The following is a 25,860-nucleotide window of genomic DNA, read 5'->3' on the forward strand; positions in this document are numbered from 1 at the left end:
TATGGTGATGCAACCAACAGGCAAAAAAGCTCCACCAAGTGGCTGGAATGATTAAAGAACCTGTTTTATCAAAGAATATAAAATACAATACACAGTATGTCACAACCAAAAATACTCAAAACATTTACATTTAACAAGTTAAACTAAAGATTTTCCTTTAGGAGACATTTAGCCTAAGTTCACACATATGCAATTCCGTGTGCTCTAAAACGCATTCGAAATCGCATGACATGTCAAATAACATTGTTCTACTGTGGCTGTTCACCCGCAGTGCAACTTTGAAAAGGGTCTTGTGCATTTTTAGAGCAGTGCAGCCCAAATGCTGTGTGAGTTCCAGGATCATTGTCTTCAATGGGAACGCTTCCAAATTGCACATCTCAGCTTCGAACACGATTTAAGCAATTTGTTCTCCTCCTCCTCTGCATCTGAATCGTATCAGCACTGCTGAAAAATCCCTTTGAAAGTCACACCGCATATAATTGAACCCACACTCAAGGCTGAAAATCGACTGAACCGAGGCCCATTAGTTTACTCTTGGACAAGACGTAAAAAAGGAAAAACCAATGCATTTTTGCTACAACAATTGTGTGCAGCAAAAAAATAGCAACTATTTGCCATTTAAAGTGGGAGTAAACTCCCTTGGTTGATTTTTACCTATAGGCAAGCCTATAATAAGCTATGCGATCTAGGCAAAAAGCAGCAGTGCCAACCTAAACAAAATTGTGAACTAAAATAATATAATTCAATAAAAATAGGCAGCTGTCCCTATAAGTAAAGCAACACTTAACATATATGTACAATTAATAGAACTAGGTGATCATCAAAATCGTGAAATTGTGATACTCATACAAAATAAACTATGAATCAACATAACATATATAATAAATGTGTCACAAAAAACATGAAATCCAAAATCTCAAAAATTGTTCAAATGCAACAGTCCAACTGGTGACAAATTCTTGCAACTCCAGATTGTGTTCCACCAACATGTATGGCTGAAATGGGAACTCACTAGATCAACTCAGCTAACAAAGTAGCCAACAAGCTTGTAGACACAGATCCTGTATGCCTTAGGTGTGATGTACAATCCTGCAGAATCCTTCAACCTCCTCCAATCAAATGACATTAAACCACCTTCTCCATTCTCAGTATCTCAGAAGATAATCATAGTGCAGCAAATTCCTTGTTCAAAAACGTGCAAATAAAATATATTCCACTCACATATTGCAGGTGCCACAAGCAGCACCAACCCAAAACAGCTCACTGGGGGGAATCACTCCCTCCACATCGCCGCTTGTCCTGCGTTCTAATGCCCAGAAGGGATGACTGCCTGGCTCGCGTCGTATGCCTCATTTCTAGTTCCTGTGATGTCACTTCTCGGCACTGAAACGAACGCCAACCACAGGAAGAGTGGCATTGTGGAGGGAGAGATCCCCCCGTGAGCACTTTTTTATGACACGTTATTATATGTCATGTTAATTCATAGTTATTTTGTATGATGATCACGATTGCACTATTTTGATGAGCACCTACTTCTATTAATTGCACAAGCCTATAATAAGGCTTACCTAAAAGTACAGCAAATATCTCCTAAACATGCATGGTTTAGATATTTATTTTAGAAGTAGTAAGGGACATCACCGACGTATGCGCTATGAAGAACGGCATACCTGTGCTGTTTGTTCAGAACCATGTGCCACAAACAAAATCTCCCGAGCACGTGTCATCGCAGCTTGGCCATTCATACTGCCGAAGTCCGCAAACCCAGAAGGAAGATCGGGTGAAGATGGAAGCAGCTACAGTGGTGACAGCGTGCGCCTGGAGGACAAGTCTGTAATAATGTGCTAGTATGTGGTGCATACTAGGATTAAACTGCCCAGGACCAAATTTTTTTTTTTTTCTTGTTGCTACCGTTTACTACCGTTTTAAGATGAGCATTTAGTAAAATAAATGAGTTATAGCTTTGTAAATTATCCTAAAGTAAACGTTCAGATAAACTCTTGGGATATTATGTTACTCTTAATGCTGTACTATAAGCCATCTTAGGTACGGTATATTGGTTCATTAGAGAAAATTAGGGACGCACCGAAATGCCGGTGGCCGAAACGTTTTGGCCGAATACAACCCTTTCGGCTGTTGGCCGAAATGAAAAAAAGCACCGATACAGGTGCCGAAAAAACCCTGCCCCTTGCCACCGCCCACCCGGTAGTTCAGCCTTACCTGAGAAACCATCGATCCCGGCGCTGGGCATAGAGATGAGTGAAGGAAAGATGGCCGCCACACATCTCTATGCCCTTGGAGGACCGGAGCGATGTCCCTTCCAGTTCCGGACATTTTTTTTTTATTATTAAGCCCTAGATCAATGTTTTTTTTATCTAATGCTTTACATTGCAGAGGAGAGATGTGGGGTCTCATTGACCCCATATATCTCCATAAAAAGGACCTGTCACTAATTATTTCTTTCACAAGGGATGAATGCATTTCTTGTGATAAGAATACAAGTGATTATAATTTTTTTTTTTTTTTTTTTAAAAGGAACAGTGCAAAAAAAAAAAAAAAACCCCCACCACCATTAAATACATTTTTTAAGTTTAGTTTAAAGTGCCCCGTCCCCCCATGCTCGCACATAGTGGTGAACATATACGTAGGCCATACCCACATATGTAAATGGTGTACAAACCACACAGGTGAGGTATCGCCACGAACGTTGGAGCAAGAGCAATAATTCTCGCACTAGACCTCCTCTAACTTTACACTGATAACCTGTAGAAATTTTTAAATTTACTCCCATGGAGATTTTTTAAGTACCGCAGTCTCATGCCATTCCACGAGCGTGCACATCCCGAAATCGTGACATGTTGGGTATCTATTTACTCGCTGTAACATCCTCTTACATATTTTACAAAACAATTGGGGTATATATTGTTTTTTTTTTTATCAAAGTGTATTTTTTTTTCCAAAAAATATATATTCATTTTTAAAAACTGCGCATTTCGGTTTTCGGCCAAGTTCATTTTGAATTTTCGGTTTCGTTACCAGAATTTTCATTTCGGTGCACCACTAGCGTGAACCCTTTGGGCTTTAGGGGCTATAGCCCCAGACAAACCTTTCACACTGTCAGTTTTGCTGTCAAGTGCTCTACTTACCGAAAACACATGACAGCAGTCAGGTATTATGCTACAGTGTTGTGGAATTGTTTCACAAGAAATGTAATTGCAATACAATTTATCTAACCAGTGATGGAGGAAATATGATACCACTGGTCATCTCTCCTTCTGAAAAGCTAGCTGTAAGGGTGATCCATTTGCTAAAATTGAGTTTCTACTACAGAACAGGTATGTAGCAAATTAAGTCAGCCCTCCTAATCAGCATAGTAGTCCTGGTTCAGTTACAAAGTACTGAAGCCAGTGGATCAGCGTAGGAGCCTGGCAACCAGAATTTAGCAAATAAAAAATGGTCAGCAGCTGCAGTATACATATTTCTCTTAGCACAGGTTTCTGGTAACGCACACATTTTATAATACAAATATGAGCTGCCATTGCTAACTAATGTTCGGTCATAAACCCTATGATATTTACCTTGTGTAGAAGCTGCTTGTCATTGATACTATGGAGCCGCATAAACCTGTCTAGGCCACAGGAAGCAACAACAGGCATAGACTTGTGACACTGAATGGAGCGCACAGAACCAGCGCCACCCTTCAGGGAACATAAGAGGCGACCTAAGAATAGAAAAATACAAATCATTTAGCAAAAGGGACAATGAACATGGGCAACTAACTAGCCGACAATGCTGTGGTTAATGAACACAGAAATCCAGAGGCAGAAAGGATGGAGAGGCATTTCTGTTGTATATAGGGACAACTCTGAATATCTGTTCACTGCGCTTGCTCAATAGTCACCACTGCAGACAGGAGACTCAAGAGCTGAAATTATGCATATCTAGGAGGAATACTATGGATAATGACTTTATTATACAAAACATATGTATTTTAAAGTGTCTGCAGGCCTCCCTTTAATGGCCATTAGTCATGAAATCTAACCTGACTGGACAGGTGAAGTTTCCAGTTTAGCTCTCAGGAAACAGCAGAATAAAGAAAAAAAAAATGTCAATATATTTGACAAATAACTTGATTTGGTTTTATATATTGAAGGAGCATCTGTATTATAAGAGTATGCTTGCTCTGTAATTAAAAAATCCTTACCTTTCCTCAAGTCAATTACACCCATGTTACCATGAGAATTTCCAACCACTACAGACCTGTATAAAGAAGCAAAGAGTTCCAAATTAAGCCATTTCAAACATGCAAATTAAAAGTTCAGGGAAGATGCTGACATGTTGCACTCTCTTATACTACATTATTAGGAAGACCACAGTAAGAGTGAGACTAACTAGAGTACACCGTGATAAGCCAGCCACGGTTGGGAATCTCTCACTCCTGTACTTTCGAAGATATACAAGAAGCCAATGAGAAAAGCAACCTGGCAGCAACTACCTAAAAGTATATTATGCTGAGTGAGGTTAATCATCCGCAAGAATTCGGTTTTAACCCGGTAAGGCTACTTTTTTACTGATCCATAGCAAATATTGAAGCAACATGCATATGCATTTTTTACTGTGTTTGTGGTGCATTTTTTTTTTCTTTTTAACAGGACATGCGACTCAAAAACCACACCAAACTCACATTTTCAATTCCTTTTTTACAGAGTTTTCCATTGATTTCAATGGGGAGGTGTGTCTTTGGTGCGTTTTTTCTCTTACTGCACCAAAATTGGAGCAAGCAGGATTTTAAAGCACCAGACCTGCAACGGATCAGTGTGAAGAGTTCCACATGAGTACATGGTCATGCGTTTTTCTTCCATTTTTTTTTTTTTTTTAGGTGGAAAAAAACAGATCAATGTGAAAAACAGCCTAATTCACAAGATTAGTCAAGAACTTGTCTGTCAAAACCAAAGCATAATCACATTCAACAGACATATTATACATAGCAAAGTACATAGCAGAAGTGCCAAAACGGCAAGAAAATCAAATCTCATTTTTATAAGGATATGCTCAAACGGAGAACCAAAGAGAAGAGCAAATGCCCATCATTGATCATTTCTCGGAGGTTTTATAACACAGGATTAGTCCAATTTCAAAGGTCTCATTACTACTCAGACATGAAGACTACATCGAATTTGAATGAATGTTCTGGTGGGAGAAGTCAGTTTCTCCATTTTCTAAACTACAGTACAATAATTACATGATAAAAGTCTATTAGTTTTTCTTCTTTCAGGCCCATAAATAGAGTTTAGTGTTTTCAGGCCAACACAGTGCTTTGATGTCACAACAAAAGCATAAAAAGGAAACATGTTACAGGAAAAGAAAAAGGAGCTTATTAAAAGGAGAGTACCTGCCATCTGGAGTAATGCTCAGTGCTGTCAGTGGATCCTCACCAAATAAAGCCTCCAGAACTGGGCGTCTTTGTGGAGTATTGGGGTCATACACTCTAACCTGGTGGAGAGATCTCATCAGTACAAGCACTGCTTAACCACTTGCCTACCGGGCACTTTTACCCCCTTCATTCCCAGGCCAAATTTTCAGCTTTCAATGCGATCACATTTTGAATTACAATTTTGCGGTCTTGCAACACAATATGAAATAGTTATAATTTTTTTTCACACAAATAGAGCTTTCTTTTGGTTGTATGTAATCGTCAGTGGGCATTTTATTTTTAGCACTATAAACAAAAAAAGAAAAAGTTTGAAAGAGAAAAAAAAAAAGTTTTTTTATTTCTATTATAAAATTTAGCAAACATGTAATTTTTTTCCTTCACTGATGTGCGCTGATGAGGCAGCACCGGTGAGGTGGCACAGATATGCAGCACTGGATGGCATTGATGAGGAGGCACCGATGATGCTGCACTGACTGGCAGCACTGCAGGGCACTGGTCATCAGTGCCGATCTGCTCTGACAGCTGTCAGTTAATCGGCAGTACTTTCCCAATGCTGTGACAGCGTGAGGAAAGCGCTTCCGATAACCAGCAACTGTATTTACTTCGTGATCTGCTGTGTCATTGGACACAGCTGATCACGTGGTAAAAGGCCGCTATGATTGGCCTTTTACCTCATCACATGATTAGCCGAATCCGTAGGACACAGCAATCACGGAGATTGCCAGGGGCGCGCGTTCTGGGAGAACATCATATGGCGCCCTCCTAGAACTTGACAACCGTGCTGCAGCCATCATTCGGCTATAACGTGGTTAAAACTGAACTGTATGCTATATCAATTTTGTCCAAATACAAAAGGTTTTATTTAAGTCAGGGTTAGAGTCACGGTCAAATGTCAGGATCAAAAAGGTCAGTGACAAGGATTTTAAAAAAAGGTTTTGTTTTTTGGGTTATACAGGGTCAGATACAAACAGCATACACATATGTCCAGATTGTCACAAGCAGGAGAATTTATTTTGGGTTGTTCTTTGGAGGTAGGTTATGGTAGTAGCAAGAAAAATACAGCTACATTTTAAAAAAGTATTTTTTTTTTACATTTTGGGCCAGTTTTACTTTGATAATCATTTAAAAAAAAAAAAAAAAAATTTATGGATATTGAATACCATTTATCAAGAAATGAAAGCCCAATTTGTCGTAAAAAAAAAAACAAACAAAAACACACACACACACACACGATACAATTCACCTAGATACGTAAATTAGTTTTGAGGATATGTATAGTTTTATTAGCACATATCGAAGTTGCAAAATTATGTTCAGGCATTAGGATTTGTTTTACCCTCATCATGAAGTTAGTGTAAGTGCAAACCTGTAGACTCATCCCTTCCCCCAAAGACAACGGACAAAAAAAAACTCCCAGTTATTGTTGACAAGTCCTAATAGGGTGCTTTAGGTCCCATTTTCAAATTTCAGGGTTGGCATAAGGGCTGAGCACCCCGCTAAATGAAATTTTACCTATATAGTTCAAACAGAAATGCACACATGCATGTGCAACCTGGAAGTGCGTTACTCATTTTAGGACCCAGTCTAGTATTGCTTTGCTGCCACGGAAAGCCACAGAGGAACATTTTCTGACATGGGTCATTTATAAAGCCTGCATGCCTAATTTAATAAGGATTTATCTGCTTGGGCAGCCCCCATACAGTGTGAAGAGCCATATGTATGTTTTTTGGACTAGTGTGCAGCTGCATGCAAGCGTTTTTGGAAGACCTAGCTAAATAGCTCTTCTAAAAAGGACTATGTAGTCATCACAAACTACAGTGAAAGATTTTAAGTATGGTCACCAACTAAAATTGGAGAGGTTTAATGCTCACTTGATGGTAGCTTGTACAGGTGACAATTTTGTCTGTCTCTGGGATGAAATCCAAATCACGAATCCACACAGGTACACGGAGATCTAGCCAATCGTTCCTCACCTAAAATAAAACAAAATAAGGAGACATGAATGATTTGCAATACAAATTTCTGTGTTCATAATACTGCATTAGGGAAAGACGTGATTTAGCAATCAAAATTTCTCAGTATTCATACACGGGCTAGTGTTTTTTTTTTTAAAAAATAGCGTTCCCCTGTCTATATTAGGAAGCATACATTCTACTTAGATATTTAGGCTTTTAAAAAAAAAAATGGATTTTCTTAACAATGGATTGGGTGAAGATAACTTTATTATCCAATTTATTGTATGAGCATTCTAAAATCCTTTAATAAATCAGCCTCAATGTATCAGTTTGCAAAGCACAAAAAAGTGCTACTTTATATGGGTTATTGAGCATAATTTCAGACCAAGCCAAATGGAAGTGTTTAACACAATTTTTAATACAAAACTGAAAATTTGAGGGTCTGTGTCGATGGATAAAACCTACTTGAAGCAGTTCACATGGACCGGTTAATGAATTCTAAATGATCTCTGAAGTGTTCCAAATTGATGCCATTGACACAAGCCCAAATCTGGTCAATACAAGCCTAATTATGGCTACATGATGTTCATACAAACCATTAAATTCATCTGGTCTGATCCAAAAGCAGGCATCCTTTAACACTCTTTGTAATTTGTATTTACTGCCATCCATATAGGGAGAAGGTAACGGACATTGATGCACAGTTAACATTCTGAATGAGAATAGTTTTACACATGTTATTATGCGTGTTACCTAACTTACATTTTTGGCTTTGAAGATAGGTTCCTCTGCTCTTTGTAAATCCCAGATTTTTAGGTCATGCTCTTTTCCTCCAGTCCCGACTTTGTTTCGCTGAACATCACACTGCCGCATCTTTGCTACTCCAGGACCAACCTGCACCTCAAGCTGATACAAATACATTTTCTCTTTAAATATATTACGTTTTACCATTCACGGACAATAAGAGAGCACTTACAATCAATAAAAAACATCAACTTCTGCTGTAGAATGCATGTTGAGGCAGCACTATGGCCAGATGCAACACAGTGTGCAAAATTATGAGGCAAGTCAGTATTTTGACATTATTTCTATACACATTTTACAGCTCTAAACAGATATGGAATGTTTATTGAAGAAGGGTGTGGCTTAAAGTGTTTCACACTTTGAGGCGGACATGATTATTAGGCAGCTTTATTAGCTTGGGTAAAATGTACCAAACAAAAAAAAACCAAATACAAAAAAAACACCACAACAAACACAGGATTTAACTGACACTGAAGAGTCAAAAATTATAAAATGCCTTTTCAGATAGATGCAATATTTGCAAATGTTAAAACAGTTGAAGTGTGACTGCTAGATGAACTAAAATAACAAGCACAATTTAATGCAAATAATTACTCTTAACAAATTACTACTTCTATTTTAATAAAGCTTGGTTAAAGCGGAGTTCCACTCACACTGTAAAAAACTTAAGTCAGCAGCTACAAATACTGTAGCTGCTGACTTTTAAAAAACAGCCACTCATCTTCCCCATGATCCCCCCACTGCAGCCAGTTTTACCGGCCGTCCTGTATTCCAGGCGCCGGCAACTTTAGTGTGGGCACCCAGCTGTGACAGCTTGCAGCTTCACAGCCGGGTGCCCACTTCGCATGGGCAGGCAGTGCTGCGCTTCCTGAATGGCCCTGTCGTCTTCTGGGACCTGTCACGTGTCCCACAAGACTATGGGAAGGGAGGGTAGGACAACTTCCTTTTCCGATTGCCTAGGCGATCGCAGCGAAAGTGGGAGTGGGTACCTGTCAATTTCGGGTACCCGCTCCTCAAAGGTGCCAATTCTAATGGGGAGCGGAGGACCAATCTTTAAAGCGAAACTTCCCCTTTTGGGTGGAACTCCGATTTAAGTACATGAACATTTCTGCACATTACCTCCCTGAATAAGAATGGTACAGAAAGGGGCAATGGTATGAGTGAATCAAGCTCTAGTAGCATGCATAGTGCTACCAGTGGGAACTTTCTGACAGAACAGGGAACAGAGTAATGACCTCATCAGTGTATCGATTCTTCTTCACAGCCTATTCAGCAGGTTGAAGATGGACTGTGTATCAAGTTATTTTGCCTAACTGCAGTACCGAAACAGACAAAAGAAAGTTTAGTTTTAATAACAAAATTCATACAGAGTAAAATTATTAAAGATGAATGCCAGGCAATGATAAAAGACAAAGATAATAAAGCGGAGTTCCACTCAAAAGTATAAGCTCTGCTTAATTTGCCTACTCCCCCCCTCCACTGCCATATCTGGCACCTTTTAGGGGCTGCAGACAGCTGTTTTTGACAGATACCTGCTCCCACTTCCAGCTAAGTTCGCCGCAGCAAAGTGAGCCGGAAGTCCGACCCCCTCCTTCCATCTGCAGTCTCCTGGGAACCTTCACAGGTGCCAGAAGACTGCCAGACCAAAGAGAATGTGCAGCGTGACTCGCTGTGAAGCTGCAAGCTGTCACAGCCCGGTGCCCACAGTTGTGATGCAGCTGCCAGAGAGAAGACGCAGAGAAGGGATGGAGCAGGTGAGCACATCGCTGGACCCTGGTGCAGGTGAGTGTGTGTTTATTAAAAGTCAGCAGCTACAGTTTTTGTAGCTGCTGACTTTTAATAAAATACAAAAATGACAAACGCCACTTTAAGGCATGGGACATGGGAGTAAAGGGAGAAGCAGCACATGGAGCCAGTCAGTTGTGCTGCAGTGCTCATGTGTTAACAAGGCGCATGCTGATAAGAGTCACAGGGATATTAGCTTATCAGTCTCTCACTTAACAGTGAAAAGCTGGGGGAGAGACAAGACCTTCAAGAAAAATACTGGGTCTCCTGTCATGCCAAGCAAGGTTGTGCTGTGTGGCAGACCTGGGTAAATTTCTGGGCTAGATGTACTCAAAATAACAAATCCTTTAGCATTAAAACAGCTCTCTTATGTGTAGTTCATCTGTGTATTTAGCTATTTTCCTGGAGCTCAGTTTTAAACTTTTTTAACCCAATATAACAGCAAGTCCTACTCACATTTTCAGATCCTTCTTTCCATACTTTCATAAGTCCAGAGTCTACACAAGTAATGATGCCACTGCAATGGAAAAGATAAGTAAATCATGTTTTACTTTGCAAAACCTGTCTTTAAAGTGTTACTAAATCCAGGACCCTGCATTCACTAAATATGGTCTCCCACAGTACATACAACATTGAAATGTGATTATTGTAGTAAATATAAAACTGCTAAATACCTTTTCTCATCAGTTAGAAAAGTCTTGTGACTTCAGCAGAGCACTGGTTAAAACTTATAGGAGTTTTCTTTCTGCTCTAGGAGGATGCAAAACCCGTCCTCTGTCTGGACAACGTTGACTGGCCCTGTGCCAATCACATATACACTCTCCCAAGAGGAAAAAACACACACACTTCTCTAGCAATACACACTAAACTGAGCATGTGACTACGAGTTCAGTCTGTCTCATCAGGTGGACATTTGAAAAAGAGGAGGGGCAGAGAAAACAGGACCAAATGGCCTTTTTACACAATGCAGAGGATTAACCCCTTAGGTTCCACAGTGAGTGTAACAAGCATGCTTTACTGTATACACAGACTGATTTTACGGTTATGGGTTTAGTAACACTTTAAAATATGATGCATAAGAAACAGCATGTCCCAAAGCATAAGAGCACTTTAAGATAAACTGCTCTTATCCTCTTTTGCCCATTTTCCCCTACGTAACCTAACCCAACTTTTCATTCCACAGATGCATGCATACCTGGATACGATAGTCACAGTGTCTGACAACAAAGTAAGTTTCCCTGTCCTGGCTGCACTGGCGCATTATAGCCCCACTGCTATGAGGCCAGAGACAAATAGAGAGGGCCCCATAGAAGTTTATAAGGCTGTAATACACTCGCACCATCAGGATAGAGAGAGATACGGCACTGGATGTAAACACTGGAGGCCGCAGCTACTGGATCAAGGTATATGTATCTGTGAAACAGGAAAGGTTGGTTGACATCTTTGGCACAAGTGAAAGAAGGAATAAGTATTAAGTGCAGGAATATCTAAATTTTAATTACCTCCTATACGTGCAAAGCCCATTAGCCCCAGTTCACACCGTTGCGACTTATGCGATTTGATTGACAGTTCCAAATCGCATGACAAGTCACACCCTATTGTCAGCAATGGAACCGTTCAAAATTTGACTTCATCTGAGTCGTGCCAATTTTGAAAATAGTTCCTGCACTATTTTCTGCGATTTCAGGTGTGACTTGCATAGACATCTGTGCATGAAGTCACATAAATGTCAGGCAAGTCGCACCTGAAATTGTACTGATCTGCGGTTTTTGAAATCGCGCTACTTTAAGTGACGTATCGCAATTTCAAAGTCACATTCTGTGTGAACCAGGGCTTAGTCCTCAAAGCAACCTTTCAAGATTGAGGTTATCAATTATAGCCAAAGCTCCCCTTTAGGAGACTGATGGATTTCCACATCACAATAGCAGGACCAACCTGCTATTATGTAACACACATACACTTGTTCCCTCAGATATAAAGATAAATAAGGTAGTTCCTCTGTTACATTGAAGACTTACTTGTCCACGACACCAAGCCCTCTGAAAACTCCCTCTCCTCCTCTACATTCATGAAATTCTGTAAATTTTGATTTTTCACAGTTGAAAACTTTCACTACTCCATCCTGGCTGCCCAGTAAGACCTAAGGGGAAAAAAAAGGGAATTTAAAATGGACATCAGGCAAGGTCATGTGCATTTCTTTTAGGGCTTGTTCACACCATGTTCACTGTCCTGCATATTTGTGCACTGGATAAATGTAGGACACTGGAGGGGCACAGAGTACAATGGCTTTATCACACTGCAAAACAAAATAATGCATATAAATTCATCACACACAAAAATGTATGCAAAACCAAATTACTGCACATGCATTTTCAGTGCATTTTTATGTGCAATATGGTGTGAAAGGATCCATGGTTGGCTTTATTTTCAAGAGCACAAAAATGTTAGTTACCCTAATGCCTCCCTATGATTCCAGGTCTAGGTTTCAACTTTCAGCCACATGATAAATTAAAAAAGGGATCCAACTGGTTGTTATGGGTGTGGTAGGGATTGGGCTGTGGATCTTGTAACAGTTGGCTTTAGTTAATGGGCAGAACAGGTACTCTTCTCACCTCAGATTCCTGTGGGTCTCCAAAGCACAGGACATTCACTTCCTGTCCCCTGTCCAGAGAGGAAACTTCTGTGTAGTTGATGGCTTGTTTCTTCACCAGATCTATGCCTGCAATGTCAAACTGGATTTACTGAATGCAATGATTTCAAAGAAAAAAAATACACTACAAGGTTGGCCATACATTATACAGTTTTCTTGAGAATTTTGCTTTAGATTTACCAAAAAACATATAATATGAGGTCAAACCTAAACAACACTTTCAACTGTATCCAGTTAGGCAGGCCCTTGCACTACATAGATAAATCTAAAGGAAATTGGACAGCAAATTGTATAGTGTATGGCCAGCCTTAGGAATTAGATATAGGTAATGCATATAAACTTCTAAACTATATCACTTTTCTAACCCAATCATATGCAAGCCAAAATCCTAAGATCCTGCTTATTTAAATTCCTAACCCATGAGTAAGGGAAATTTAAATAAAAACACAACTGCACCTTGTTTATTAAAGTAGAACTTAACTGAAACACTGCAAGCAGGCAGGCTCTTTTTTAGTAACTGTATCAGTTGTAATTCAAGGTATGACCTGCATGTAGATGTTTTGAGAAAACCAGTGAGTTTATTTCTGCTTTAAGTCAAAACTTTAAGCTTTTACTTTTGGATAAAGTGTAAAGTAGAATTCCAGGAGAAACCCAACTAATCTTAAAAATGCTCCGTCTTCCCTCCTAACACCTATGCTGACTAACTTGTGTAAGAACGATCTGTATATTTGCCCAATTTCAGACTGGAACAGTCTGGTCATGTGATCCAGCTTCCCTGTGTCAGCCTGCAGGGGACAGGAGGGTCAGTGGACAATGGATGTGCCATAGAAAACATATGGGTAAAGTCATTGCTCCCAGGCATTCCCCGGTTCTCCTGTTCCCCCGATAGTGCTGATAGGAGGCAAAACGTGTTGGGTGGGGATTGACTTATGACGTCATCGCATTCATCGAGGGGTTGGTGGTGCAGCGTTTAAAGATTTTGTTTCCAGTTGCAGCCACCCCCTTTGCCACTTTCCGGTGGTTCTCAGGCTTACTTGGATGTTTGGTAAGCCCTGGAACCAAACTGGCTCTGGCAGCGGCTGGCCACAGAGATGAGCAGAGAAAAGATGGCCTCCGCACATCTCTTTGACCTAGGAGGACTGGAACAATGTCATGGTGTCACTTCTGGTTCATGGCTGATGTCAACAAGGCTTTTTTTTTTTTTTTTTTTAAAAGCATGAGATCAAAAAATTTTTTTAATCTAATGCTTTCCATTGTAGAGAGATGTGGTGGTCTTCTTGATCCCAGATCTCTCCATATAGAGGACCTACCACTGCTTATTTCTATCACAAGAGATATTTACATTCCTTGTGATAGGAGTAAAAGTAATCCAAAAAAATGTAAAAGGGGTAGTGTAAAAAAAAATAAAGAGATATTAAAAGCGCCCCCATCCCCCCACCGTGCCCATGCACAGTGGTATAGGCATATGTAGGTCACGTCCACATATATAAAATGGTGTTCACATCACACATGTGAGGTATCGCTGCAAACATCAGAGCAATATTTCTAGCTCTAAACTCTAAATTAGTAACCTGTAAAAAATTTTGAAAACACCACCTATGGAGATTTTTAAGTACCATACTTTGGTGCCATTCCACGAAAGTGCGCAAATTTAAAGCATTACACGTAAGGTATCTATTTACTCAGTGTAACATCTTTCATATTTTACAAAATAAACTGGGTTATATATTGTGTTTTTTTTTATTCATTATGTTTTTGGTGTTTTTTTTTATTTAAATGCGTTTGAAAAACCTCTGCACAAACACCATGTGACATAAAAATATTGCAACAGCCATTTTATTCTCTAGGACCTTTGCAAAAAAACAAACAAAAAAAACCACACTATATAGCCAAAAGTATTGAAACACTCCTCTAAACCATTGGATTCAGGCATTCCAATCACCTCCATCGCCACAGGTGTATAAAATCAAGCACCTAGGCATGCAGACTGCTTCTACAAACATTTGTGAAAGAATGGGTCATTCTCAGAAGCTCAGTGAATTCAAGTGTGGTACCGCGATAGGTTGCCACCTTTGCAATAAGTCCATCCATGAAAGTTCCTTGCTACAAAATATTCCACGGTCAACTGTTTGGGAACCAAAGCAATTCAGCCATTAAGTGTAAAATGACAGAGCGCATGCTGAAGCACACAGTTCGCAGAAGTCACCAACTGTCTGCAGAGTTAATAGCTAAAGACCTAAAAACTTGGTGTGGCCTTCAGATTAGCACAACAGTGCATAGAGAGCTTCATGGAATGGGTTTCCATGGCCGAGCAGCTGCATCCAAGCCTTACATCACCAAGTGCAATGCAAAGCGTCGGATGCAGTGGAGTAAAGCACGTGGCCACTGGACTATAGAGCAGTGGAGACGTGTTCTCTGGAGTGACCAATCACGCTTCTCTGTCTGGCAATCCGATGGACATGTCTGGGTTCGGTGGTTGCCGGGAGAACGTTACTTGCCTGACTGCATTGTGCCAAGTGTAAAGTTTGGTGGAGGGGGGGATTATGGTGTTGGGTTGTTTTTCAGGGGTTGGGCTTGGCCCCCTAGTTCCAGTGAAGGGAACTCTTAAGGTTTCAGCATACCAAGACAATTTCATACCCCCAACTTTGTGGGAACAGTTTGGGGATGGCCCCTTCCTGTTCCAACATGACTGCCCACCAGTGCACAAAGCAAGGTCCATAAAGACATGGATGAGCGAGTTTGCGGTGGAGGAACTTGACTGGCCTGACAGAGTCCTGACCTCAACCCAATAGAACACCTTTGGAATGAATTAGAGCAGAGACTGTGAGCCAGGCCTTCTCGTCCAACATCAGTGCCTGACCTCACAAATGCACTTCTGGAAGAATGGTCAAACATTCCCATAGACACACTCCTAGACCTTGTGCACAGCCTTCCCAGAAGAGTTGAAGCTGCAAAGGGTGGGCCAACTCAATATTGAACCCTATGGACTAAGACTGGGGGGCCATTAAAGTTCATGTGCGTGTAAAGTAGGGGTGTCCAAACTACGACCCTCCAGGTGTTGAGGAACTGCAGGTCCCATGAGGCCTTGCAAGACTTTGACATCCACAGGCAAGACACGCAGAGGCATGATGGGACTTGTAGTACTTCTAGAGGGCCATAGTTTGGACACCCCTGGTGTAAAGGCAGGCACCCCAGTACTTTTGGCAATAGAATATATATATTTGGGGGTTCTGAGTAATTGTCTAGCAGAAAGCCCCTCTGACTTTTACATGTAGGAGAGAAGTGTTGGAATAGGCCTTGTCCTTCATTCCCAGCCCCTTGGGACAAGTGCAGGTAAGTCACCCAGCACTGACAATAGGAATCAGTAGGTAGCATTTTTCGCACACAACTGACACCCCTTCCTGTATTCTTGTTGCCATTAGAACACAAAGTATCAGATTAATGCAGACAAAGAGGATACACGTGTCCTGCTGACAGAGGGCTGTACGAAAACAAACACACAGGCCGGCCTTCAAATACGTCAGGACTAACCGTCCCTTCTACCTATATAAAGACTAAAAAAAGCATTTTAGAAGACTGATGAGGGCAGAACACTGGGACCCCTCCACTCACAGTACACTGCCCTTCCCAGGCAGCAGCCTCTCCGCTCGTCCCAGCAGCCCGGATTTTAACTTACAGCCAGGACCACTTACCTTTAAGAATACCGGTCTCAGTACCAACCCACACGTGGTTACGTGCAGGCGCCGCCATGTTTGCCCAGCAGCGGACCGACCGGGACCCGGTGACGTCACCGTCACATGACCGGCTGCTGTGCCCACGTGATCTGCTGTTGTGGATGAATCGAGTAGTAGAGTGTGTGGTAGTAGTTGCTCCATACATACACTGGGATTCACGATCCTTATCCTTCCCAACTTCCTCCTCTAGTCTCTGCCATCAGACTCTCACCCTTCCATTCACCTTTTACATGGTTGTTGCTGTGGTTGCCACTGAGCAAGGTGCAGGAGATTAGGGAATTTCAACCAGTTTCAAGGGCAACCTGCCACCAGCACAGAGATGGCAACCCAAGGAGAAGCTTTTCTGTCAGACGAAATAGCTGCGTGCTGTGCCAGTAAAGAGAGTGAGGGTACATGGAAGAGAACATGAGTATAAGAAGTCCCATTGTTGGTGTCATAGGAAGTAACACAATTCCTAGATCTGGAGGTTAAATATGTCCAATTACTGGTTCATAATGAGTAAAATCAGCCAATAGGCAGAGGCGTATCATGAAATCAGTGGGCCCCAGACAATGATACAGAAAAAATGCCATACGCAAGGCTACAAAAAGGGGGTGTGGTTTAAATAGCGCTTTCACAATTGGGCGTAGCTTAAAAGAAGTGTGGTTAAATAGTGTCTGAGATGACTTGCATAGTACAGAATATAGCGATCGTAAATAGAGAATGTACAGTGTGGAGTGTATGGCGGTGGGTAGTATGTGCAGGGAGAGGAGCGCGGAGTGTATGGCGGTGGGTGATATGTGCAGGGAGAGGAGCGCGGAGTGTATGGCGGTGGGTAGTATGTGCAGGGAGAGGAGCACCGAGTGTATGGCGGTGGGTAGTATGTGCAGGGAGAGGAGCGCGGAGTGTATGGCGGTGGGTGATATGTGCAGGGAGAGGAGCGCAGAGTGTATGGCGGTGGGTGATATGCGCAGGGAGAGGAGTGCGGAGTGTATGGTGGTGGGTAGTATGTGCAGGGAGAGGAGCGCGGAGTGTATGGCGGTGGGTGATATGCACAGGGAGAGGAGCGCGGAGTGTATGGAGGTGGGTAGCATGTGCAGAGAGAGGAGCACGGATTGTATGGCAGTGGGTGATATGCGCAGGGAGAGGAGCGCGGAGTGTATGGCGGTGGGTGATATGCTCAGGGAGAGGAGCGCGGAGTGTATAGCGGTGGGTGATATGCTCAGGGAGAGGAGCATGGATTGTATGGCGGTGGGTGATATGCTCAGGGAGAGGAGCGCGGAGTGTATGGCGGTAAGTGATATGCTCAGGGAGAGGAGTGCGGAGTGTATGGCGGTAAGTGATATGCTCAGGGAGAGGAGCGCGGAGTGTATGGCGGTGGGTGATATGCTCAGGGAGAGGAGCGCGGAGTGTATGGCGGTAAGTGATATGCTCAGGGAGAGGAGTGCGGAGTGTATGGTGGTGGGTAGTATGTGCAGGGAGAGGAGCGCGGAGTGTATGGCGGTGGGTGATATGCTCAGGGAGAGGAGCGCGGAGTGTATAGCGGTGGATGATATGCTCAGGGAGAGCAGCATGGATTGTATGGCGGTGGGTGATATGCTCAGGGAGAGGAGCGCGGAGTGTATGGAGGTGGGTAGCATGTGCAGAGAGAGGAGCACGGATTGTATGGCGGTGGGTGATATGCTCAGGGAGAGGATCGCGGATTGTATGGCGGTGGGTGGTATGCTCAGGGAGAGGAGCGTGGTGTGTATGGCGGTAGGTAGTATGCGTAGGGAGAGGAGCGTGGAGTGTATGGCGGTGGGTGGTATGCGTAGGGAGAGGAGCACAGAGTGTATGGCAGTGGGTGGTATGCATAGGGAGAGGAGCGTGGAGTGTATGGTGGTGGGTAATATGTGCAGGAAGGTATCAGTAGGGCAGTGGATGGTGTCAGTAGTTCTTTATTTTTTGCAATTATATGATATGTTTTACAATTTAATGTTTTATTATTTTGATCATTTTTTCAAAATGCTTTTGGGTGGCCAGTGGATGGTGTCAGTAGAGAGTGGGTGCCAGAACTTTTTTTTTTTTAACAATTTTTTACATTTTATTGTTGTATTATTTTTTTCCCAATGATTTTGTGGGGGCAGTGGACAGTGTCATTAGGGAGAGAACAAGGATGAAGGAAAGGGAGGGAGGGAGGAAGGAAGGAAGGAATGATGGATGGGGAGGAAGGAAGAAAAGGGAGGATGAGAGTGACTGGAAGGAAAGGAGGGGAGGGAGGGAATAGATGAAGGAAGAAAAGGGAGGGAGGGAATGGATGAAGGACGGAAGAGGAGGGGAGGGAGGAAAGAAGGGAGGGGATTGAGGAAGGAAGGAAGAAAAGGGAGGGAGGGAATGAATGGAGAAAGGAAGGGAGGGGAAGGAGGAAGGGGGAGGATGGAGGAAGTATAAAAGAAAAGGGAGGGAGGAAATGGATGAAGGAAGGAAGAAAAGGAGCGAAGGGAGGAAAGAAGGAAGGAAAAGAATGGATGCAGGAAGGAAGGAAAGGAGGGGGAGGAGGAAAGAAGGAAGGAAGAAAAGGTAGGGCATGGATGGAGGAAGGGAGGAAGAAAAGGGGAGAGGGGGGAAAGAAGGAAGGGAGGGGATGGATGAAGGGAGGGAAGGAATGGATGGATGGAGGAAGGAAGAAATAGAAGGAAAGGAGGGGAGGGAGGAAGGAAGGAAGGAAAAGAATTGAGGGAGGGAGGAAGGAAAAGAGAAAGGACTCACATGGATGGTTCCCGGATTACTGGCACATTCAGAAGAATTACACTGCTGCCGGCTGCTCCTGCCCAAACTGCTTTTCAGAAGCTGCATGGACTGGAGTGTGGGCAGAGAAAAGAGGAGGTAGAGCAGATCTAGGCTCTCTCCTCTTCCATTATTGTTGAGTATGGGGGAGGAGCTGGGCACTGTGTCAGTGAAGATGAGGCATCAGAGACCTGGGGGGGGTTTAGGTCCTGAGGGGGCTTCCAGAAGGGAAATCCTATGCACAATCAGAGATGATCGGTGCAGTGGTGGGGATAGTTACAAGCACCAAACTCCCTGTATGGCTTTCAATGAAGCAGCTGGAAGCCAATTCCTCCTCTCCCTCCTGCGGCTTTCAGCTGCCATACAAGGAGATCTGTGCTGGTGATGGTGGTTGCAAAATAGTTGTTGATCGCTGGTGTCAGTGGGAACAAAATAGGTGCCAATCAGTGTCACGTGCAGTAAAATCAGACCCAATCATTGGTGTCTGTGGGATAAAATATGTCCCAATCATTGGTGTCAGTGGGATAAAACAAGTTCTAATCATTGGTGTCTGTGGGATAAACTAAGTCCCAATCATTGGTGTCAGTGGAATAAAATAAGTCTCGATCATTGGTGTCTGGAGGATAAAATAAGTCCCAATTACTGGTGTAAGTGGGATAAAATAAGCCCAATCATTGGTGTTAATGAGATGAAATAAGTCCCAATCTTTGGTGTCAGGGAGATAAGATAAGCCCAATCATTGGTGTCAGTGGGATAAAATAATCCCCGATATTTAGTGCCAGTGGAAGCAAATTAGGTATACAAAAAAGTTCAGATTGTTGGTTTCAGTGAGATAATAAGCCCACATTTTTGGAATCAGTAGGAACAATATACTGTAAGTGTCAATTGTTGGTGTCAGCAGGAGCCAGATAGGTAACAATTGTTGGCATCAGCAAAATAAACCCCAGCCCAGCAATGGTTATAAGTGGATAACTTAACTGATCACATGCTGCAGCACTGCTCTGCCTCCTGCTGGGACTTTGCTGTGACTGTCGGGCAGGAGATCACTCTACCCGCTCAGTCCAACCTGACTGCATTGCTGGGTGCTAGAAACGCGGGAAATTCTGTCAGACTCATGGGAGACCACACTGAAATCTTAGGTAACTCCCAAGATTTACAGGTGACAAGACAGGTCTGTAAAATAATACTGTGACTGTAATGGGGACATTAGAGTGTAAGCTTCTCAAAGATGTACATTTACTGTATATAAATATAAAAGAAATATCACTATATGTGATTCCTTTTATGACTTGAGGGACTGTAACCTTTCTCTGATGGCTTTGTGTAATGTACTTATTATGGTAATATACTTTTTAGCTTCATATTTATTTATCCCAGATGCTGCAGTACAGCTAAATTTCCTACTTTCAATCTAGAGTGCTGACAGAATAAAAAAATTGTCATTATAGTTTAGCGCTACCCTCGTAGGAGCTGTTTGGTAGATTGGGTTCTCTGTTCTTTTGCCTCAACTCTGGGAACAACATTGGCCCCTCTGACACACCAGGTTAAGCAGATGGATATTGTAATACTAGTGGGAGCAAAAATATAAATATTCTGCACACAACTATGTTTCAATATCAGAAAGTAAACACCAGACTGGTTAGTGGTAGAGAAACTCAGTATATTGTCATGGGTTAAAGGTTAACTTCACCTTTTGTAAAAAAAAAATAAAATAAATGCACGTCTTTTTGCAGGTAAGTAAATTTGCATTTATTATTTTTTTTACATTCCAACCTGTAACGCATTGTACCCGTGATCAGTAGATTGCGGGAGTAATGCCTGGATCCTGCAGACTATCAATCAGCTGTCTGCCCATACCTTCCGTACAGGAAGGCAGTTACAGAATGGCAGGAAGAATCAATGAATTATGAGGACACTCACCAGTGCCCTCACAGTTCATTGAGAACTACAAGCCATCTGCCACAATGGCAGACGATACTTGTAATCCATTAATTTACAGGAAACTGTGAATGAATGATGCGGCCATGTGCACGAAGCCCTGTTTTTTAATTGTGACAGTGGGTGCAGGAACAAAACCCCCCACCCGCTGTCATAGAGAGGGGAGTGCTGGCGGTGTGAGGAGGGTGTATAGGAGCATGTACAGTGGGGATCGAAAGTTTGGGCACCCCAGCTAAAAATTTGTATTAATGTGCATAAAGAAGCCAAGGAAAGATGGAAAAATCTCCAAAAGGCATCAAATTACAGATTAGACATTCTTATAATATGTCAACAAAAGTTAGATTTTATTTCCATCATTTACACTTTCAAAATAACAGAAAACAAAAAAATGGCGTCTGCAAAAGTTTGGGCACCCTGCAGAATTTATAGCATGCACTGCCCCCTTTGCAAAGCAGAGACCTGCCAGTGTCATGGATTGTTCTCAATCATTGTCTGGGAAGACCAGGTGATGTCAATCTCAAAGGTTTTAAATGCCCAGACTCATCTGACCTTGCCCCAACAATCAGCACCATGGGTTCTTCTAAGCAGTTGTCTAGAAAACTGAAACTGAAAATAGTTGACGCTCACAAAGCTGGAGAAGGCTATAAGAAGATAGCAAAGCGTTTTCAGATGTCAATATCCTCTGCAACAGCAACGGTGATCAGTACTACTATAACTCCCCCCTAGCCATCATGCTATAACTGTTTTATAATGTGTTCTACATGAATGGCTGCAATGAAATATAGGGCTCCCTAAAGAGGAACCTCTTACTATGGACATTGGGCAAACTTTTTGTGAAGCAAGTATCTGGGTGAGCAGTCCTCAGCACAGCATAGTTCTTCAGCCAGCTAGTGTTGGGGCCCATGCTTTACGGTGGTGCAAATAAGAAGAGTCCCAGTATGTGCATAAGTACAGTCCCAATAATGCATACAGTGAATAAGGCTGCTAGCGTTTTTGGTTGTAACATGACAGAATGTGGAAAATTGTAAGGGGTATGAATACTTTTTAGGCACTGTAGCTCTGAGAAAGGAGATTGGGTCCCCAAAATATGTCAGCTGCTTTAAGTCATCCTGTCTCCAGGTGGAGGTGGAGAGCGGACTCTTACATTGTGTGCTTTATGCATTTATATGCCTGTAGCTCACTAGATTTATGAGTATATTTTATGTCTTTTTTTGTGCAGTGTTGGGTTCTCCCGATCTGAGGAGGGCTGCACTGCCATTTCTTTCCACTCCTGGTTGTATAAGAACATGTGATATTTGGTTCATGTGCTGGATACCTCTACTAATTTCTGAACGCTGAAATGTCAAGTTTGAACTCTTTGTATCCTGTATTCTGACTAACCGTAATTAACACAACTGAATTGCAGGTAACTAGCAACAGTATATAAAGATAATTCTAATCTGTTATACCTGTCCCAGTTTTATCCCACTGGTCAGTGACCAATGATGAAAAAAACCTTGACTGGCAAAATTGAGGCCCTTGAAGAAAGCACAACAGTTCCCAGCAGACTAGATTAACTTGTATGGTGTTAGTTTCTTACCAGACCCAGGGCACCCTCTTCTGGGTCTCCGGCCATGTTCTCTTATTCAGTGAAAGTCAAATTCAAGTCAGGCAAGAAGAGAAGTTGCTGTAATCTCTCTCTTTCAGATCGAGGCTGAGGGATGGGGGAGGAGCACCTACATGTAACGCTGCCCAAACAGGTGTAGTGGCTGGCCGCTTCGCTCCACGCCACTAAACGCCACACATAGAGCCCACTGAGTCCAGGACCTGGACAATGGATACCTGCTGCTTTGCCACGCCCCCCCCCCCCCCTTACCACTGAGCCACAGGTTGCTCTCAGGTGCTAACCCCCACATACAGAGTCTTCTGAGACCGGGACTGGAAGGACTGTGACCTGGCTCCTTGCTGCCCATGCCCACAGCGGACCTCTTGCTTGCTTTCGGTCCCTCCAGTCAGCACCTGACAGCTCAGATACCAGCAGACTGGAGTCTGTGGGCTGACTGCTGGTCATTCCCAGTACCTCCTTTGCATGCTGAGGACTCAGATGGCTGGCTTGCTGCCTGGCTTAGTTGAATTATCAAGGGGTGGACAGTTTGACAGAGAGCAGCACTGGAGCCATCCTTGTGGATCCATCCCCAATCAGTCTGCTCTTCCTCCTCTCCTGAAGTGCAAAAAAAAGAAAAGGTGGGTGATTTTAGGAACTATCAGGGTGGATTGTGGCAGTTTTCTATGCATGTTGTGGTTGCCATAGACATTTTGGAGAACTTTGTCTTGTTTATTGTTCAAATATCTACCTACCCACGCTTCCATCCAACCACACAGCCAGACACCTATTTCTCACCTATTTATCTCAATATGCAGTGTGCCTCTTCCTTCTATAATAAATTGGATATAAAAATACAGTCAGGTCCATAAATATTGGGACATCGACACAATTCTAACATTTTTGGGTCTATACACCACCACAATGGATTTGAAATGAAACAAACAAGATTTGCTTTAACTGCAGACTGTCAGCTTTAATTTGAGGGTATTTACATCCAAATCAGGTGAACGGTGTAGGAATTACAACAGTTTGCATATGTGCCTCCCACTTGTTAAGGGACCAAAAGTAATGAGACAGAATAATAATCATAAATCAAACTTTCACTTTTTAATACTTGGTTGCAAATCCTTTGCAGTCAATTACAGCCTGAAGTCTGGAAAGCATAGACTTCACCAAACGCTGGGTTTCATCCCTGGGGATGCTCTGCCAGGCCTTTACTGCAACTGTCTTCAGTTCCTGCTTGTTCTTGGGGCATTTTCCCTTCAGTTTTGTATTCAGCAAGTGAAATGCATGCTCAATCGGATTCAGGTCAGGTGATTGACTTGGCCATTGCATAACATTCCACTTCTTTCCCTTAAATAACTCTTTGGTTGCTTTTGCAGTATGCTTTGGGCCATTGTCCATCTGCACTGTGAAGCGGCGTCCAATGAGTTCTGAAGCATTTGGCTGAATATGAGCAGATAATATTGCCCGAAACACTTCAGAATTCATCCTGCTGCTTTTGTCAGCAGTCACATCATCAATAAATACAAGAGAACCAGTTCCATTGGTAGCGATACATGCCCACACCATGACACTACCACCATCATGCTTCACTGATGAGGTGGTATGCTTAGGATCATGAGCAGTTCCTTTCCTTCTCCATACTCTTCTCTTCCCATCACTCTGGTACAAGTTGATCTTGGTCTCATCTGTCCATAGGATGTTGTTCCAGAACTGTGAAGGCTTTTTTAGATGTCGTTTGGCAAACTCTAATCTGGCCTTCCTGTTTTTGAGGCTCACCAATGGTTTACATCTAGTGGTGAACCCTCTGTATTCACTCTGGTGAAGTCTTCTCTTGATTGTTGACTTTGACACACATACACCTACCTCCTGGAAAGTGTTCTTGATCTGGCCAACTGTTGTGAAGGGTGTTTTCTTCACCAGGGAAAGAATTCTTCGGTCATCCAGAATCGGTCATCAAAAAAAGAATGTCCAAGATGGCGGCGGGAGCAGACATGTGTTAGGAGCTCCTGCGCTCCTAGCCCCAATCCGCTGCCATCCGGCCCGCAGCGGACCCCAGCGGGGCCCCTAAGACACTCCCGGCCCAGCCCGACCACCAGGGTAAGCTTCTGGACCTTTTTCCGGAGCTCCGGGAATCACGGCCTACCCGTGCACCTGAAGCCGGGGCCTCAATTTTTGCCGCGACCGGACCGCATCGCCGGACATCCGCCCGGACCGTCTCCGCTCTGATCACCGGGTACCACCGACCTGCCTGCCTGCCCAGGGCCCTCCCCATCAGCCCTGGGTCCTCATTGACTACCCTGGACCACCAGGAACAGCAAGCAAGGACCACCAAGCTGACAGCAGCCCAGGACCACCCCAGGATACCTGCACGGCAGCACCACCAGAACGGGTAAGCTGCCACCACCGATCCCCACAGACCTGCCAGCCTTCGCAGGGCCCTCCCCACTAGCCCTGTGTCCATCCCTGACCACCAGGAATCAGCTCAGGCCCACTGATCGCTGCTCCGCTGCCCAACCCATACATCGGTTCTGGGCCCACCCCTGGTCACCCTGCACCCAGCTACCGGGCACCCAGCTACCGCCCCTGGACACCCACCACCCAGCTACCGGGCACCCAGCTACCACCCAGCTACCGGGCACCCAGCTACCACCCCTGGACACCCAGCTACCGGGCACCCAGCTACCACCCCTGGACACCCAGCTACCGGGCACCCAGCTACCACCCCTGGACACCCAGCACCCAGCTACCGGGCACCCAGCTACCACCTCTGGACACCCAACACCCGGACCACCCAGCGAATCAAGACGTCGCTCAGCGAATCTCCCGGACCACCCAGCGAATCTCCAGCCACCGAGCCGCCAACATCACCAGACGCTGTGCCTACCAACACCCCCAGACATCGCACCCTACGACCCCTCCACTCGCCGATCCACCGGACCCACTGAAGACCCCTCGCATGCCAGCATACTGCACTCACAGATTGCAGCTACAGAAGGACTCTAGTGGCCTCCTCCACGGTGATACAGACTCTCCACATCACCTCGCCCTGACCCGTATCCCTTCACCTCCCCCGACCCGAACAGCACTGCACTCACCCCAGCATGCCACCTGCACTTCTCCTCCTCGTCTTCCTCTCCTCCATCCCAAAAATCGCCTCCCTCTACCCGCCCACCCCCCCAAAACAGCTCTACATTGCCCCTTCACTTCTGCCCTCTCCCCACTAC

General features: G+C 43.6%; 1 protein-coding gene across 2 annotated transcripts in view; it reads right to left on the minus strand.

Annotated features, from left to right (window-relative positions):
* WDR74 (WD repeat domain 74) overlaps positions 1-25,860 on the minus strand; it is a 63,728-nt gene that overhangs the window by 8,289 nt on the left and 29,579 nt on the right. The window contains exons 1-9 of one of the 2 annotated variants that reach the window (XM_089652866.1): positions 16,321-16,465; positions 12,591-12,697; positions 11,997-12,118; positions 10,435-10,495; positions 8,152-8,295; positions 7,306-7,407; positions 5,393-5,493; positions 4,205-4,260; positions 3,579-3,721 (exon numbers count right to left, since the gene is read on the minus strand). In XM_089652866.1, the coding sequence (XP_089508992.1) occupies positions 3,579-3,721; positions 4,205-4,260; positions 5,393-5,493; positions 7,306-7,407; positions 8,152-8,295; positions 10,435-10,495; positions 11,997-12,118; positions 12,591-12,697; positions 16,321-16,378 (894 nt within the window). In that variant the 5' untranslated portion in view covers positions 16,379-16,465. Of the gene's footprint in view, positions 1-3,578; positions 3,722-4,204; positions 4,261-5,392; positions 5,494-7,305; positions 7,408-8,151; positions 8,296-10,434; positions 10,496-11,996; positions 12,119-12,590; positions 12,698-16,320; positions 16,466-25,860 lie in introns of those variants that run through there. The other variant, XM_089652865.1, reaches the window with a different exon arrangement.

The sequence above is a fragment of the Staurois parvus genome, unplaced genomic scaffold (assembly GCF_062004578.1).
Source record: "Staurois parvus isolate SC_StPar_1 unplaced genomic scaffold, SC_StPar_1.0 ptg000694l, whole genome shotgun sequence".
Classification (NCBI taxonomy): Eukaryota; Metazoa; Chordata; class Amphibia; order Anura; family Ranidae; genus Staurois; species Staurois parvus.